The 14,245-nt window shown below is 51.2% G+C and overlaps 1 protein-coding gene and 1 long non-coding RNA gene across 2 annotated transcripts in view; both read right to left on the bottom strand.

Annotated features, from left to right (window-relative positions):
* LOC146356295 (uncharacterized) overlaps positions 1–14,245 on the bottom strand; it is an 867,031-nt gene that overhangs the window by 319,180 nt on the left and 533,606 nt on the right. The gene's annotated exons all lie outside the window — the stretch shown is intronic.
* On the bottom strand, positions 127–11,881 carry TAP1 (transporter 1, ATP binding cassette subfamily B member). Its single transcript, XM_084831464.1, has 11 exons — positions 9,833–11,881; positions 7,980–8,094; positions 7,725–7,855; positions 5,910–6,115; positions 5,349–5,546; positions 5,048–5,176; positions 4,712–4,900; positions 3,250–3,423; positions 2,720–2,879; positions 1,626–1,762; positions 127–1,486 (listed from the first exon to the last, which is right to left on the bottom strand). Exons 1-11 carry the CDS (start codon positions 10,344–10,346, stop codon positions 1,247–1,249), a joined length of 2,193 nt encoding a protein of 730 aa, XP_084687590.1. The 5' UTR covers positions 10,347–11,881; the 3' UTR covers positions 127–1,246.

Here is a 14,245-nt window from a genome sequence, read left to right on the forward strand (position 1 = left end):
TTAGCTGTGCCCCTGCAATTTGTGGGGAGCCTTCAGGGGTTTCAAGAGGTAATGGAGGCTTCCTAAGATACTGGGGTCTTTGGTTTGCTCTCAGCTTCACAAAGTCCAGGGGCTGCAGCTTACAGGCATAGTGAACACATTTTAATTAATTAATTTTAAGTATTTACACCCTGCTTTTTCAGATGCACAACCTTCCAAAGTGATTTACAGAATTTGAAACAGTCAGTCCCAAAGTGTTATACAGTACAACCAAACAATGAAAAAACCAACATTCTAAAAAGTCTGGGTGATTTAAAAAAAATCCCCCACAGTACTAAAAAGATAAACGGGGCGGGGGGGGGGGACACCTCTGTGGAGAACGAGTTGCAAAAGTGGAGCATCACAATAGAAAAGGCCCTATCCCAGCTTCCCCCCCCCCCCGCCCATATATGTACACAAATGTGAGCTAGCTGGGAAGAGGAGCGCAAGGACCAGAACACAGCCAGCGCAAGACATTTTGCTGTCCGAGGCAAAGAAAAGATGCCCCCCTCCCAATTCTGTTTACAGAAGCCAGCTGCACTGGCAATTTAATCTTACTTCAGCAGTGGTGAGGGGACAGGGTCCTCCAACACATCTAAGGGCAGGGCGGCTAGCTTAGGGGGGCGCAGGGCAGGCCATGTGAGGCACACAGAGCTCTGTTCTCCAACATCTCACCCCCACGCTCTGCCCTCCAGTATTTTCCACTGGAGTCGGCTTGCTCGCTTTGTGTAATGGTAGGGCTGGCCCTGGATCAGAAGCAATCTATGGGGTGGGGGGCAGGGAGAGAGAAAAAGAGTAACCATCTGCCCAGCAGGATCACATAAAGGAGGCATCTAGTCAGAGAGGATCATGGGACTGAGGCCTCCTTGCTAAGACAGCAGTACATTAAATATTAGCTGGCACATCATTTAAACAGATTTCTTAACGGCTGTTGAGAAGCCTCTGTAATACTGGTTGTGGCAATACGTGTGGAGAGACACACAACTCTTCAAGGCTGAAATTTGGTGAGTTTATCCCACGCAGACTGGGGTGGGGAGTGTATTTATATAAACATCAATATTTATTGTCATTATGGAGAGGCTGTGAAAGTGGACGGTGTGTTTCTTCAGACCTTGCGCATCAGCTAAGGCTAGTGGATTGGGGTAGGAGGCCCCACCGTCCCCTGCCACACCAGCAGGGAGCAAAACCTTGGAGTCCAGGCCGCAATCCTCAGCGGATTCTGATTCCATTATAGAGGTTCACTGTCCACACTGGTGGTCCCGTTGCTGCTCCCGTTGCTCCCATTCTGCACCAGCTGCCAATAGGCACCCCCCTTTTCCATCAGCTCCAGGTGGGTTCCCTGCTCCCGGATCTCCCCATCTTCCATGACCAGGATGAGATCAGCACGCTCCACACTGTGGAGGCGGTGAGAGATTAGCAGGACGGAGCGCTGGCTGCGAGCTGCCCCTTCGTAGATCTCCTTCTCTACCTAAAGAGGAAAAATGGAATCCACTTTCAGTGAACGCCCCCTGAACCCACACCGTTTCTTCTTCTACCTGCCACATTCTTTGGCATCCCACCTAGAATCACGAAAGCTGCAGCAGGAGGGAAATGCCCAACTCACTCACCTGTTGCTGACTCTCTGTGTCAAGGGCACTGGTGGCATCATCCAGGATCAGCACTTTGGGATTTCGGATCAGAGCCCGGGCGATGGCAACCCCCTGTCTCTGCCCCCCAGAGATCTGCCCCCCTGTTTCCCCAGCATCTGGAAGAAGGAACAGGAATGGGGGTGCTTTTTAGGAAGATAACAGGCTCTCTCAAACTCATTCTCTTGTTACAACTCAAAGTGCTGGGTTAATCTATAAACCCCTAGACCTATAAATCCCTAGGGTTGATCTATAAATTCTTCCCCTCCTACATCCCATCGCAATCTCTCAGCAACCACCGAAGAATTCTTCTTGTCCCATAGCATATGGAGCATAGAAAGCTGACTTGTACCAGTCCATCGAGCCCAGTGATGGGAGACCTTGGGCATGCAGCTTGTCCCCATCCGCCCCTGCTCTTATCTCCAATCACACATCGAAGATAAGGGATTTCCCCTCCTCCCTTGGAGACAATGGAGGCTTTTAATGCCTAATTACAACCAGGGGGTGGTGTGTGGACATTTTCAGAGCGAGGGGTCACTGCTGGTGATGGGAGGGCTGACCCTCTCCTCTCCAGCACTGTAAATCCACTCACCCACCCCTCTTAAAAAGCCTCCATTGCCAACAATGGAGGCTTTTGAAAAGCTTCCATTGCCACCAATGGAGGCTTTTTACAAGCCTGTTTACAGTGTGGGAGGGGTGATGTGTGAGTCAATGTAGTCTGAGCAATCATGTTGGGGCAGCATGCCAGCAGTGGGGTTGTCCCACACACTTTGGGGTTCAGCCCCACCCATTGTTGGCATGCAGCCCTCGACAACTGCGCAGGACCAATTCAGCCCTCAGGCTGAAAAAGGTTCCGGATCCCCGATCTAGCCCAATACCATGTCCTCTGAGTGGCAGCAGCTCTGCAGGATCTCAGGCAGCGAAAGGTCTTTCCCCATCACCTGCCACCCAAACCTTCTAACAGGAGACGCCGGAGACCTTCATGCAAAGCAGGCGCTCTGCCTCTGAGCTACAGCCCCTCCCATAGATGGGGATTTGGTGGACTGCAAGAGGAGGGTCGAGGCGGCAGGTCCTACCTGTGTCGTAGCCGTTGCTCATTTGGGCAACAAACCGATGGGCTCCTACTTGCCGAGCTGCCTGCGTTACTTCCTCCCGACTCCGCTCCCCCAAGCCATAAGCGATGTTCCCATGCAATGACCGAGCAAAGAGCACCGGACTCTGGCTCACCAGCGCCACCTGCAGGGAGGGCAGAAGGGTCAGTGGATCTGGAGGGCTACTTTATTCCAGCCCAGTGCCGACAAGAACCCAACAACGGGTGCGGACACCGGAAGCGCACACAGGGAGGAAGTGAAGGAGGGTCAGAGAGTGACGAAGGAGGCCAAATGCAGCAAACTCCACTCCACTCTCAACAGATGTTTCCCAATGCTGTGTAAAGCCACTGCAGGGAGAAAAAGAAACTGCCATGGAATTAAAAAGACGATATAGAGGATGGGCTTCCAAGAAGCAAGCAGAGATTATGGGGAGTCCCAGAGGACAGCAAGAAGAAGGGGCCAATTCATGGGAGTGGTACCCTTGCTAAGTTTTGTGGGGTGGAAGGATCCCTTACCTTTTGATGCAGGAAACGGTGCTCATATTCACCCAGCTCTCTGCCGTCCAGCAGCACCTGACCTTGCTGGGGCTCGTAGAACCGCTCCAGCAGGGCCACAATGGTGCTCTTTCCCGACCCTGAAGGGCCCACCAGGGCAGTCACTGTGCCGGGGCGCAGCTCCAGGGACACTCCCTGTAGACAAGGGAGGGAGCAAATAGGCTCAGATTTGGGGAGAAGCACCTCTGCAGCGGTGCAGTTAGGTCACTTTAAACTCTGGACTTAATGGTCTTACACGGGGGGAGGAATCTCTGGGCGGAATCAAATGGGGCGCTTACGGCCCCGTCGATTCCTTTCTGCCCCACCAATTCCCTTCTGCAAGTAGTGGGTCCTGGCGATTCTGTGGCACAAGCAGGACCCACCACTTACGCAAGGGAGATCTAACACTTCCTAAGGGAAGCCCTGAAACAAGCAGAAACACTCGTTTCTGGAAGGAGGCAGGTTGGCGAAGCTCCCTTACACCATCTTGCTTCCTTCCAGAAATGAGTGTTTCTGCTTGTTTCCCTGGAAATTTCCCTGGAAATGCTGAATCGCCCTTACGCAAGCGGTGGGGGCAGGAGTTGGCAGGGTGTAAGAGAACTGGCAGGGGTGTTATAATTTGGCCCAATCATACACTCAGCTTTGGTTCCAGGTTTTGGGGAGCCCTCGGGTTAGATCCTTTTGATGGGCCCCTCTCCTCCTCCTTGCCACTATCCATTTGCTTACTTCCCTTTCTGGGCCCAGTCCACACCACCTCCCAGACAGAAAGAGAACAAGGTGTGCGGGGGTTTCTGCTCCTTCCCTCATCCACTTGGAGCAGGCTGGCAAAGAGAAAGCATCAGAAGGAGGAACAGCAGAAGAGCCGGGAAGCTCAAGGAATTGGCAGTGAGTCCCTTAATGGGCCATGGGCCTTGACAGGCACCCAATAATGCCGCCCTTGGAGGCATCGCCATGACACCACCTCTCCAAGGTCACCCCAGGCCTGTTGCAGCTTAGCAAAGCCTTCGGGTCAAATTAACATCTACTTATTCTTACTTCTAACTCGAGGCAGAAATGAGCACATTAATGGTGCAATCCTATGCATGTTTAGACAGGAAGAAGTCCTAAAACTCCCAGAATTCCCCAGCCAGCATGGGTTCTGTCTAAACATGCATAGGATTTCACCTTAAACCAACAAGAGAAATATCCTTTCTCTTGGTGGCCTTGTAGGCCCCTTCCAAGCCTACTATTCTATGATCCCAATTTTTGCTACAATGGAATCCCTTGGCCCTGCTTAACCCCAGCCATTTAAAGGCAGCTAAAACCAGGTGGACTCCCACGCAGAAATTTTGCTCTCCAGCTACTGAGGGATAACAACAGGCCGTGCAAAGCTCTCTTAATGTCCCCTTCCCAATCTCCTTTGACTCCCCCTCCACAGATCTGGTTTCTCCCCCTCCCCAACTACCTTTAGCACCAGTGAATTGTCCCTGTCAGGGTAGGCGAACGAGACATCCTTCAACAGTACGTGTCCCCGTAAATCCTTGGGTGCCAGCGTCCCCGTGGACTGGATCTTGGGGGTCCGGTCAATGTATTCAAAAACCTTCTCAGACGAACCTACAGCTTTTTGCACATGGGGGTAAACGGAGAGGAGGACCTGGGGGAGGAAGGAAACAGACATTCTGTGAGGAGGGAGACAATTGAGGGGGGCAAAGAAGGGGAAACGGCCAGGTACGTTCTTCCTAAGATCTCCCTTCTTCATCCCCACTCACAGGCTTTGGGTCAGAGGCAGCCCCAGACTCACCCGCACCGCTGTGGAGAACTCCATCTCATAGAGGACAAACGTAACGAGGTCTCCGCTGCTCACATTCCCCACAGTGACAAGGTGGCCTCCGTAGAAGAGAATCCCCACTTTGAGAGCCAGGCCTGAGAGCTGAAGGGGGGGAAATGGGGTTAGCCAGAAACCCCTCTCCTAGGACCTGAGGAGGCCTCACAGCCCTTCCCTCTAATGGAATAGGCCCCTCCCTCTCCCTGGGGACCCTGACACCACCCCCATTTCTGCTCCCAGCTCCACTCGCTGCCCAAAGAGCCACTGCATCCCTTACGTTGCTAGTCCACATGGAGACAGCGTAGGCCACGGCTTCCCACTTGTTGAGCTTGTAGGTCTCCTGCAGCTTCTCCTCGTAGCACCGCGCAGCCCCGTCCTCATTTGCAAAGCTGCGGACTGTGGAGATGGCTTGGAAGGTCTCCACCGCCACTTCGTTGGCCTTAGCTAAGGACTCCTGGACCTGCTGTGCCAGGTTCTGCAGGGGCAAAAGGCGGGTCAGCGGATCAGGCGGTGGTGAAAAGTCAGATAATAGAAATGGGACCTTCCCCAGTTGTCCTCAATTGGTGTGCATGTGTGCACACGCACACACATGAATACCAGTTGCTAGGCAATGATGCAGTGGTAAATGCTGATGTGCAAGTTCTCATCGTGACAGTCCCTGCAGCCACGCCCACAAGGAGCTCTGTCTCCTCCATTTTATTCCAAATTAAGAACCATCACACTCTCCTTTTCAAAGCCATTGAGACGTCCGGCTGGTCCTTACTAGGAGACAGATTGCTGGCTTCGAACTGTCCTTGGTGATCAGGGCCCAGCATGGCATTGCTTAGTGTTTGGGTACCTGGTAAAATTTCCCAGTGAGCTTTGGCACCAGCAGGATGAAGGGCAGGGCCACCGTGACGAACAAGGCCAAGGGAACCGAAAGCCACAGCATTGTCAAGTAGAGGAAGACTCCCCTCATCAGGTACCACATCAGCAGGCTCAGGTCCCCGCTGAGGGCCTCACTCATGGTGTCCGTGTCAGAGGTAACACGGGAAGTGATGTCCCCTGTGTGGAGGGAAAGAGGGGGTCAGGTGGGGATAGAGACGGACAGCAGAGGAGAAGTCACGGAAGAGGAAGATGCCATCTTTTTTTCTTCTTAGCTGCCGTCTTTGTTTCTTCAAGGCAAGATTCACCATTAGCCCCTCCATCGGTTCATCCCTTTATTCTCCTTGTCCTACCCAACAAACTTCAGCTGTCTCCTGTCCCCTGCTCCCTTATATGCCTCCCCCCATACAAGGTGTGGGGCAGGCCTGCAGCAATTTCTGCATGTTGACCTCAGGGGAAGAATTCAGGGCAGGCCTGGCCTACCTAGCTATCATTCATTCATTCATTCATTCATTCATTCATTTTTAAATGTATATCCCGTCTTTCCTCCAAGGAAGCCAAGGTGGCATACATGGTCCCCCTCCTCTCCAGTTTATCCTCACAACAACACTGTGAAGTAGGTTAGGCCGAGAGTCAGTGACTGGCTGCAAAGTCACCCAGTGAGCTTCATGGTCAATTGGGGACTAGAATTCGGATCTCCTGAGGCCCAGCCCAACAGTCTAACCACTACACCACACTGGCACTCAAATCATCTTGGGATCTCAGTATTTAACCTTCTACATGTGTCAGGTTCTCCATACTTAACTATTTACTTTGGTTAGGTTAACAGAAAACAATAGAATTATATTAAAAATAAAATTTTAGTTTTTACAATTTTATTTTAATCAAAAAAATTATACACACACCCATCGGGGTGGGCACCTTGTGGCCATCCAGATGTCAAAGCCCATCAGTCCTGAACAGGATAGCCTCCTGAATAGGGATGATGGGTGTTGTGACTCTCCAGATGTTTTGGCCTACGAGTTGCCCATCGACACACACATACATCAAACAGACTGCAGCAGGCTCCAGCATGCCTCGGATTTTTGTCTAATGTTTGTTTAGGTCACCTCTTGGCCTGGGTGCTTAATGCTGACTGAGATTTTAATGATATAGGGCGGGATAGAAATGTTTTGAATAATAAATACATAAAATGGCCAGAATCCGATGTAATGTGCTGGCTTACATTTCTGAATTAGTGGTCCAGATGAAGAGCAGGCAACTGAGTTATCTAATGGCAAGAGAAGGTTCTACCATCATCAACTGTGGTGGCCTAACTTCTTCTTGAGCTAGAATTCCACCCCTGGTGGATCTCCATCCAACGTTTCTTGACAGTTGATGAAGGAAAGTCATTTGAAGTGCTGTAACCACCAGATTAAATAAAGCCAGACTGCTCACTTGAGGGAATGATATTAAAGGCAAAACTGAAGTACTTTGGCCACATAATGAGAAGACAGGACACCCTGGAGAAGATGCTGATGCTAGGGAAAGTGGAAGGCAAAAGGAAGAGGGGCTGACCAAGGGAAAGATGGATGGATGATATTCTGGAGGTGACGGACTCGACCTTGGGGGAGCTGGGGGTGGTGATGGCTGACAGGAAGCTCTGGCGAATAAACAACAACAAAACTGACCGAATAAACAACAACAAAAAACTACCAGATGGGGGGGCGGTGTTGGATGACCCTGAAGAGTGAAGAGGGGGAGGGGGAGTGCATGGGATTAAGGGGTGGCCATAGATCGGGTCCTTTACCTGTCCGGTTAGTGTGGAAGAACCCGATCTCCTGGTGCAGGATGGATCTGAAGACAGCGCTCTGGAGGCGGGTGTGGAACCGGTTCATGGTGGTGTTGTAGAGGCAGTCACAGAGAAACTCTGCCACGGCACTGAGGGAGATGAGAAAGGGAGCGTGGGCCCCTGTCTCCCAACACCCCAGTTATTCTCCCCTTGCTGCCCCCAAGCTTTCATTCAGCCCTCCCCCCAAATCCTCCCCAAGGAGCTGCTCCATACCTGCCCACAGTGAGCAGAGACATCACCCAGAGAGTTTTCTTGAAGGCAGAAGAGCCGGCCTCGGTCACAATCCAGTCGGTCACACGCCCTGTGTAGTACGGTATTGCCATCTCTCCTACGGCACGCAAGGGGAAAGGCCTCAGGACTCCTGGGTTCTTTGGAAGGGGAGTGGGCTACAGCACACTGGAACCGGGAGGGGCAACAGGAGCTGAAAGCTCTGGTTTTGGGGTTCACGAGGTGAGCAGTCGGGTATAGCTGGTTCACATCTGATTGCAGCTGGACTGAACCAAATTCTCCTTTAATAGGGCTGTCAGTAATTTCATATGAAATACGAGAGGGCAGGGGAGAATCAAAACATGTTCTAACACAGAGCTCCTTGCAAAAAATAAAATTTATTTTATTCTAAATTGGCATACACCCTCCCAGTTATGGATGCCATTTTCATTTAGGTGTTGTTACTTACTTTAGAATTAAAATATGTTTTTGCCTTTCTTTTCCAAAGCACAAAAAAATCCCAACATTAAGAATACAAGCTGCATTTCTCAACTTGATACATATAATCATTGCTTGAAAAGTATTAAGAGTTCAATCCTATGCACGTTTACTCGGAAGGAAGTCCCACTGAGTTCAAAGGGACTTACTCCCAGGTAAGTGTTGATAGGATTGCAGCTGTAGCTTATTTTATCTCAAAATTAATTATAGGAAAATATTTATGTCTGTGTGCATTACGTGTGGTGTGTGTGGGGGTATTTGTTCATTTTTGTAAATTTATAAATTGAAATAGTCAGTAATATGGAACATACTTTAAAAATAATAATTCAAAATCAGATATCAAAAGTGAAATTTGGAACAAAAAGGCAAATACTGAAATATCAACTGAAAGTTTAAAGTATGCCAAATTTGTCATTTCTCAGCAGAGATATTTGGGGGGCAGGGATAATTGAAACAGACTGGCAGCGAGCAAGCAAGACAAACATCTGGGACTGTTCCTTCACAGTCTACAATTACCCCATGGCAGGGGCAGGTAGAAGGCAGATCTCCAAATGTTTTGGACTTCAGCTGCCAGCATTGCTGACATTGCCCATGCTAGCAGGGGCTTCTGGGCATTGAAGTCCAAAACATCTGGAGATCTACCTTCTGCCTACCCTTTCCCAATGGGGCTCACTGTCATAAGCTGTTGTGATGCCACTAAGATAAATGGCTTTTAAGAAAAGAAAGGAAAAAGAGGCCTGGGAGAATACAAAGAGATTGTTAGATGTGTTGGTGGCTACCAGCAAAGGGAGCCAAAGGTGAAACGTGCAGACAAAAAAGGTGTCCTATCCCAACACATCCATGTCTCCCCGCCCCATACTTAGGACTGTGAGTGAGCTGGACCTGGAAGGTCAATTCTAATTTCTGCTGTTTTTATTATTGCCCCATTGGCCTGTACCTTCTTATTATTGCCCCATTGGGGCAATATAATGTATTCATTATTTCTTACACTTAGAGGCCGTCCAGTAACCAGAGTTCTCTGGGCGGTATACAGGTAAGTTAAAAACATAAAATACAAAACAACCTAACTGTTGTTTTGTATTTTATGTTTTTAACTTATGTTTTAATCCATTTATGTTTCAATTAAAAACATAAAATTCAAAACAATAGTTTTGTATCCTATTATTTTAATGTACCTGTACACTGCCCGGAGACCTCTAGTTATAGGACAGACTATAAGTGTAAGAAATAATAAATACATTATATCGTTAAGACCATGCACCGGATGGGAAGCTGGGAAGGGGCTAGAAGGGGGCTGGGGGTAGGCAGGTAACCAATATGTGCTCCCCCAATTATGTGTATACACACGGACACTTACTCACCCAAGGAGGAGGCCACCAGGAGTCCAGCGATGGCCACGAACCGCAGCACATCTGGCCTCATGCAGGAGAAGAGGCGCCCGAAGGATGCGGAGGGTTTCTTCTCCACCTCTCCCTGCCCCTGGGGGGCGAGGTGATGCCACAGCAGGGCAACCACCCCCACGATGAGGTAGTTGAGGGTGAAAACATCTGTCCTGCCCCAGCTGTGCGCCAGCTCCGGGGCGCCCCCTTTGGGCCGGAGGAGGTACTGCGAGGTGGTGTAGCAGGGCACCAGGAAGCTGAGGAGGGCGGCTGCAGGGAAGAGGGCATCTCGGAGCCACCTGGGCAGCCCCCCATGGCAGGCGGTGGCGTACGCCGAGAGGCTCAGCATGCCGCAGCGCAGCAGGGCGATGGCCCAGGAGAAGGCCAGCGGGCTCCCCCAGGGCGGCCGCAGCGCCTGCCACGCCAGGCGGAGGGCGAGGAAGTCCAGAAGCGCCACCAGCGAGATCCAGGCGCAGGGCGCCAGGCCGGGCTTCATCTCCGAGGCTGGCGATGCCAACGGCGTGGCGAGGTGGCCCGGGGCTTCTGGAGGAGCCGGTTGGCTGCAGAGCGGAAGCGGGCGGGCAAGTTTCCGAAGCGCAGTTCTGGGAACCCCCTGCAAAACAAAGCAAAGCCCCCCAAACAGGAGCGTTCGCGAGAAAGCAGACGCCGCTGCAGGGATTAGCGGACTTGCTGCGGCGGCGGCGGCGGCGGCGGCGGCGCCCAGTTCACAGCTTCCAAGCCAGGCTGGCTACTTGCTCGCGCGGCTGGCGGAGTTTCTTTGCGTCGCAAAGGCAGCGGCGCTTTGCACGGAGGCGTAGCCTAGCCGAGGGGTGAAAGGGGGCCGGCGCGCCCTCTGGTGGCCGCCCGCTCGCCTCTCCGGCGGAGGAAAATACAACGAACTGAAACGGCGCGACCTTCTTTTCTGTCGCGTCAGCGCGAGGCACTGATCAAATCGGATTTAAAAAGCGAAAGGAGAGCTTGGGCTGGGAACCGGACTCTGCCCCTTGCGCACGATCTCCAGCCCCGGCTCCCTTTCTGGAAACCCCCTCCGCCGCGCTCTGTCCTTCCAGGAAAGGTTACGGTTTCTGGGAATCTAAAAGTGAAACTTGTCCGCTTTAAAAAAAGAAGGAAATGCCGGGGACGGGGTGGGGAGGGGCAGAGAATGAGGTCATAAACCACGTCTAAGGAGCGGCGGGGGACGTGGGTGGGTTGCAGAGCCCCCCTTTTTTCCTGGCAGGACAACTTCTTTGCCTGCGTGACCGGCGGGGACTTAGCGGGCGAAGGCTTTCCCCCACCGTGCAGGGAGGTGCGGTGTTTCACCTGTTGAATTTCTGCCTGTCGGGAAAAAAGCCTCATGGGTATTTTACCAGGGAAAAGCAGAGGAGCAAACATAGGAGGGGGCCTTCCTGTACACCCGATCAGGGTCCTCCTACCCGAACTGTCACCACCAGCAGCCTGTACCGAGGGAAATGAGAGGAAAAGCAGGGCCATTGCATCCCACCAGGCCTGCCAAAAGGCTTAGGGCGCAATCCTATGCATGTTTAGACAGAAAAAAGTCCTGCAAGCTGTAGGACTTCTTTCTGTCTAAACATGCATAGGATTGCACCCTTAATTTCCCCCCCTCTTCCCTCCCCATCCCTTTTCCCTTCTGTGTCCTTTCTGTTATGATTTCAAGCTTGCAGGCAGGGACTCTTTTGTTCTACTGATTAGATGCAAGTGTTTTATACAGTAAAATACTTTGCTGTATAAAATATTTTATAAAATAAAGTATTTCATCATGGTATTTTAGTATAAGTGTAAGAAATAATACATGATAGTATTATAATGACAATAGTCAAATAAATAAATAAATAACCAGGGGCAATGTGGAATACAAGACATAGGTGTGAGTAACGGATGGATTGCATGACTCATCTTGACTTATTTACATTTAAAAAAATTACCTGTACAACCCTGGGGTACCACATGTTCTTTTTCCACAGAATTTCAGGCACGTTATGTCTTTTTACACACACCTGGACACAGACAAAGCTACGGGTTTCTTTTGAACACAGGCACCCCCCCCCACACACACACACACCTATGCATGCAGAGAAGGCAACTCAAATGGTCACGGCGCTGGAGCAACTCCCGTATGAGGGCAGGTTACAGCAGCTGGGGTTGTTGAGCTTGGAGAAAAGGCGAGGAAGGGTGTGCGAAATTATAGAGGTGTACACAATTGTGCATGGGTTAGAGAATGTGGGTGGGGAGGCATTTTTCTCCCTCATAATACTAGAACCCAAAGGGGTCACCCCATGAAGCTGGTTGGTGCGAGTTTCAGGACAGATAAAAAGAAGGAATTCTTCACACAGCTCAGAGTTGAACTATGGAATTCGCTACCACAAGACACAGTGATGGCCATGAATCTGGACGGCTCTAAAAGGCGATTGGACAAATTCCTGGAGGATAAGAACATCAGTAGCTACCAGTCCTGATGGCTATGTGCCACCTCCAGTACCAGAGGCAGTGAGCCTAGGTGCACCAGCTGCTGGGGAACATGGGCGGGAGGGCGCTATTGTGCTCATGCTCTGTTCGTGGGTTCCTGGTCCACAGCTGGTTGGCCACTGTGTGAGCAGAACGCTGGACTAGATGGACCCTTGGCCTGATCAGGCAGGGCTCTTCTCACGTTCTTATGTTCTTATCATCCCCCAATATGTGTGGCACTTTACGGTGTACAGGAGGCCCAGTCCCGGCCTCAAGGAGCATACAATCTAAAATCAGCCTCATCGTCTCAGCTTGTTAAGCACTTTCGCATCCACTCACACACTTTTTGTGCACCGGCCTCCTCTTCTATCATACGTTGTTTCTGGACTTCTTGCCCTTCACATGCACTACTTAATTCCTACAAAGAGGGTCTGGGCAGCCTCCCAATGCTTGACCAGTGAGAGAGCCACCTCCCCATGGTTTGTGAGCAAGGAAAGATTTGCACTCTGCAGCAGCTCAGAGACACTGTCCTTATCATTATCCTTCCAGATGTCTTAAGGCAGGAGGAGTGGGGGAACCTGTGGTGGTCCATCTGGTGTTGAACTACAACTCCCATCACCCCTGACCATTGGCAAGGCTGGCTGGGGCTGATGGGAGTTGGAATCCCACAACATCTCAAGGGCCACAAATAGTGTACCCCTGTCTCAAAAGTTGCATCTCAGCAGTGGCTGGTGGCCCCAATTTCGGTGGGGCTGAGGGTCCACTCTGGGTTTCAGTCAGAACCAGCCAGAATTCTAAAGGAGCTATCCAAAGTGCTGAATCAGCACTGGTTAGGCCTCATCTGGAGTACTGTGTCCAGTTCTGGGCACCACACTTTAAGAAGGATGCAGACAAACTGGAGAGGGTTCAGAGGAGGGCAACAAAGATGATTAAGGGACTGGAAACAAAGCCCTATGAAGAGAGACTGAAAGAACTGGGCATGTTCAGCCTTGAGAAGAGAAGATTGAGGGGAGATATGATAGCACTCTTCAAGTACTTGAAAGGTTGTCACAGAGAAGAAGGCCAGGATCTCTTGTCGATCATCCCAGAGTGCAGGAGATGGAATCATGGGCTCAAGTGACAGGAAGCCAGATTCCGGCTGAACATCAGGAAAAACGTCCTGACTGTTGGAGCAATACGACAATGGAACCAATTACCTGGGGAGGTGGTGGGCTCTCCCACACTGGAGGCCTTCAAGATGAGGCTGGACAGCCATCTGTCAGGGAGGCTCTGACTTGGATTCCTGCACTGAGCAGGGGGTTGGACTCGATGGCCTCCCAATGCTTAACTAGTGAAAGAGCCACCTCCCCATGGTTTGTGAGCAAGGAAAGATTTGCACTCTGCAGCAGGTCAGAGACACTCTCCTTCCAGATGTCTTAAGGCAGGAAGAGTGGGGGAACCTGTGGTGGTCCATCTGGTGTTGAACTACAACTCCCATCACCCCTGACCATTGGTGAGGCTGGCTGGGGCTGATGGGAGTTGGAATCCCACAACATCTCAAGGGCCACAAATAGTGTACCCCTGTCTCAAAAGTTGCATCTCAGCAGTGGCTAGTGGCCCCGATTTCTGTGGGGCTGAGAATCCACTCTGGGTTTCAGTCAGAACCCGCCAAAACTCTAAAGGAGCTATCCAAGGTTCTGGACCTATTTGGGGGCTAGGGTTCAGCACCTTGGATTGCTCCTTTAGAGTTCTGGTCGGTTCTGAGTGAAACCCAGAATGGATTTTAGCCCAACCGAAATCGGAGCCACCAGTCACCACTGGGGGAAACCCATTCTGGAGCTGAGCCCCAGCTCAAGTTCAGGCCATGTCCCCGACGCAGGCAGGATGCTGAGTCCACCTGCAATTTGAGCGCTGGGGGAAGCCGCGTGGGATGCTGAAGAAGGGAGTCCCGAG

This window comes from Heloderma suspectum, chromosome 2, assembly GCF_057233095.1.
Source record: "Heloderma suspectum isolate Gila_16-S chromosome 2, 16-S_ref, whole genome shotgun sequence".
Lineage (NCBI taxonomy): Eukaryota > Metazoa > Chordata > Lepidosauria > Squamata > Helodermatidae > Heloderma > Heloderma suspectum.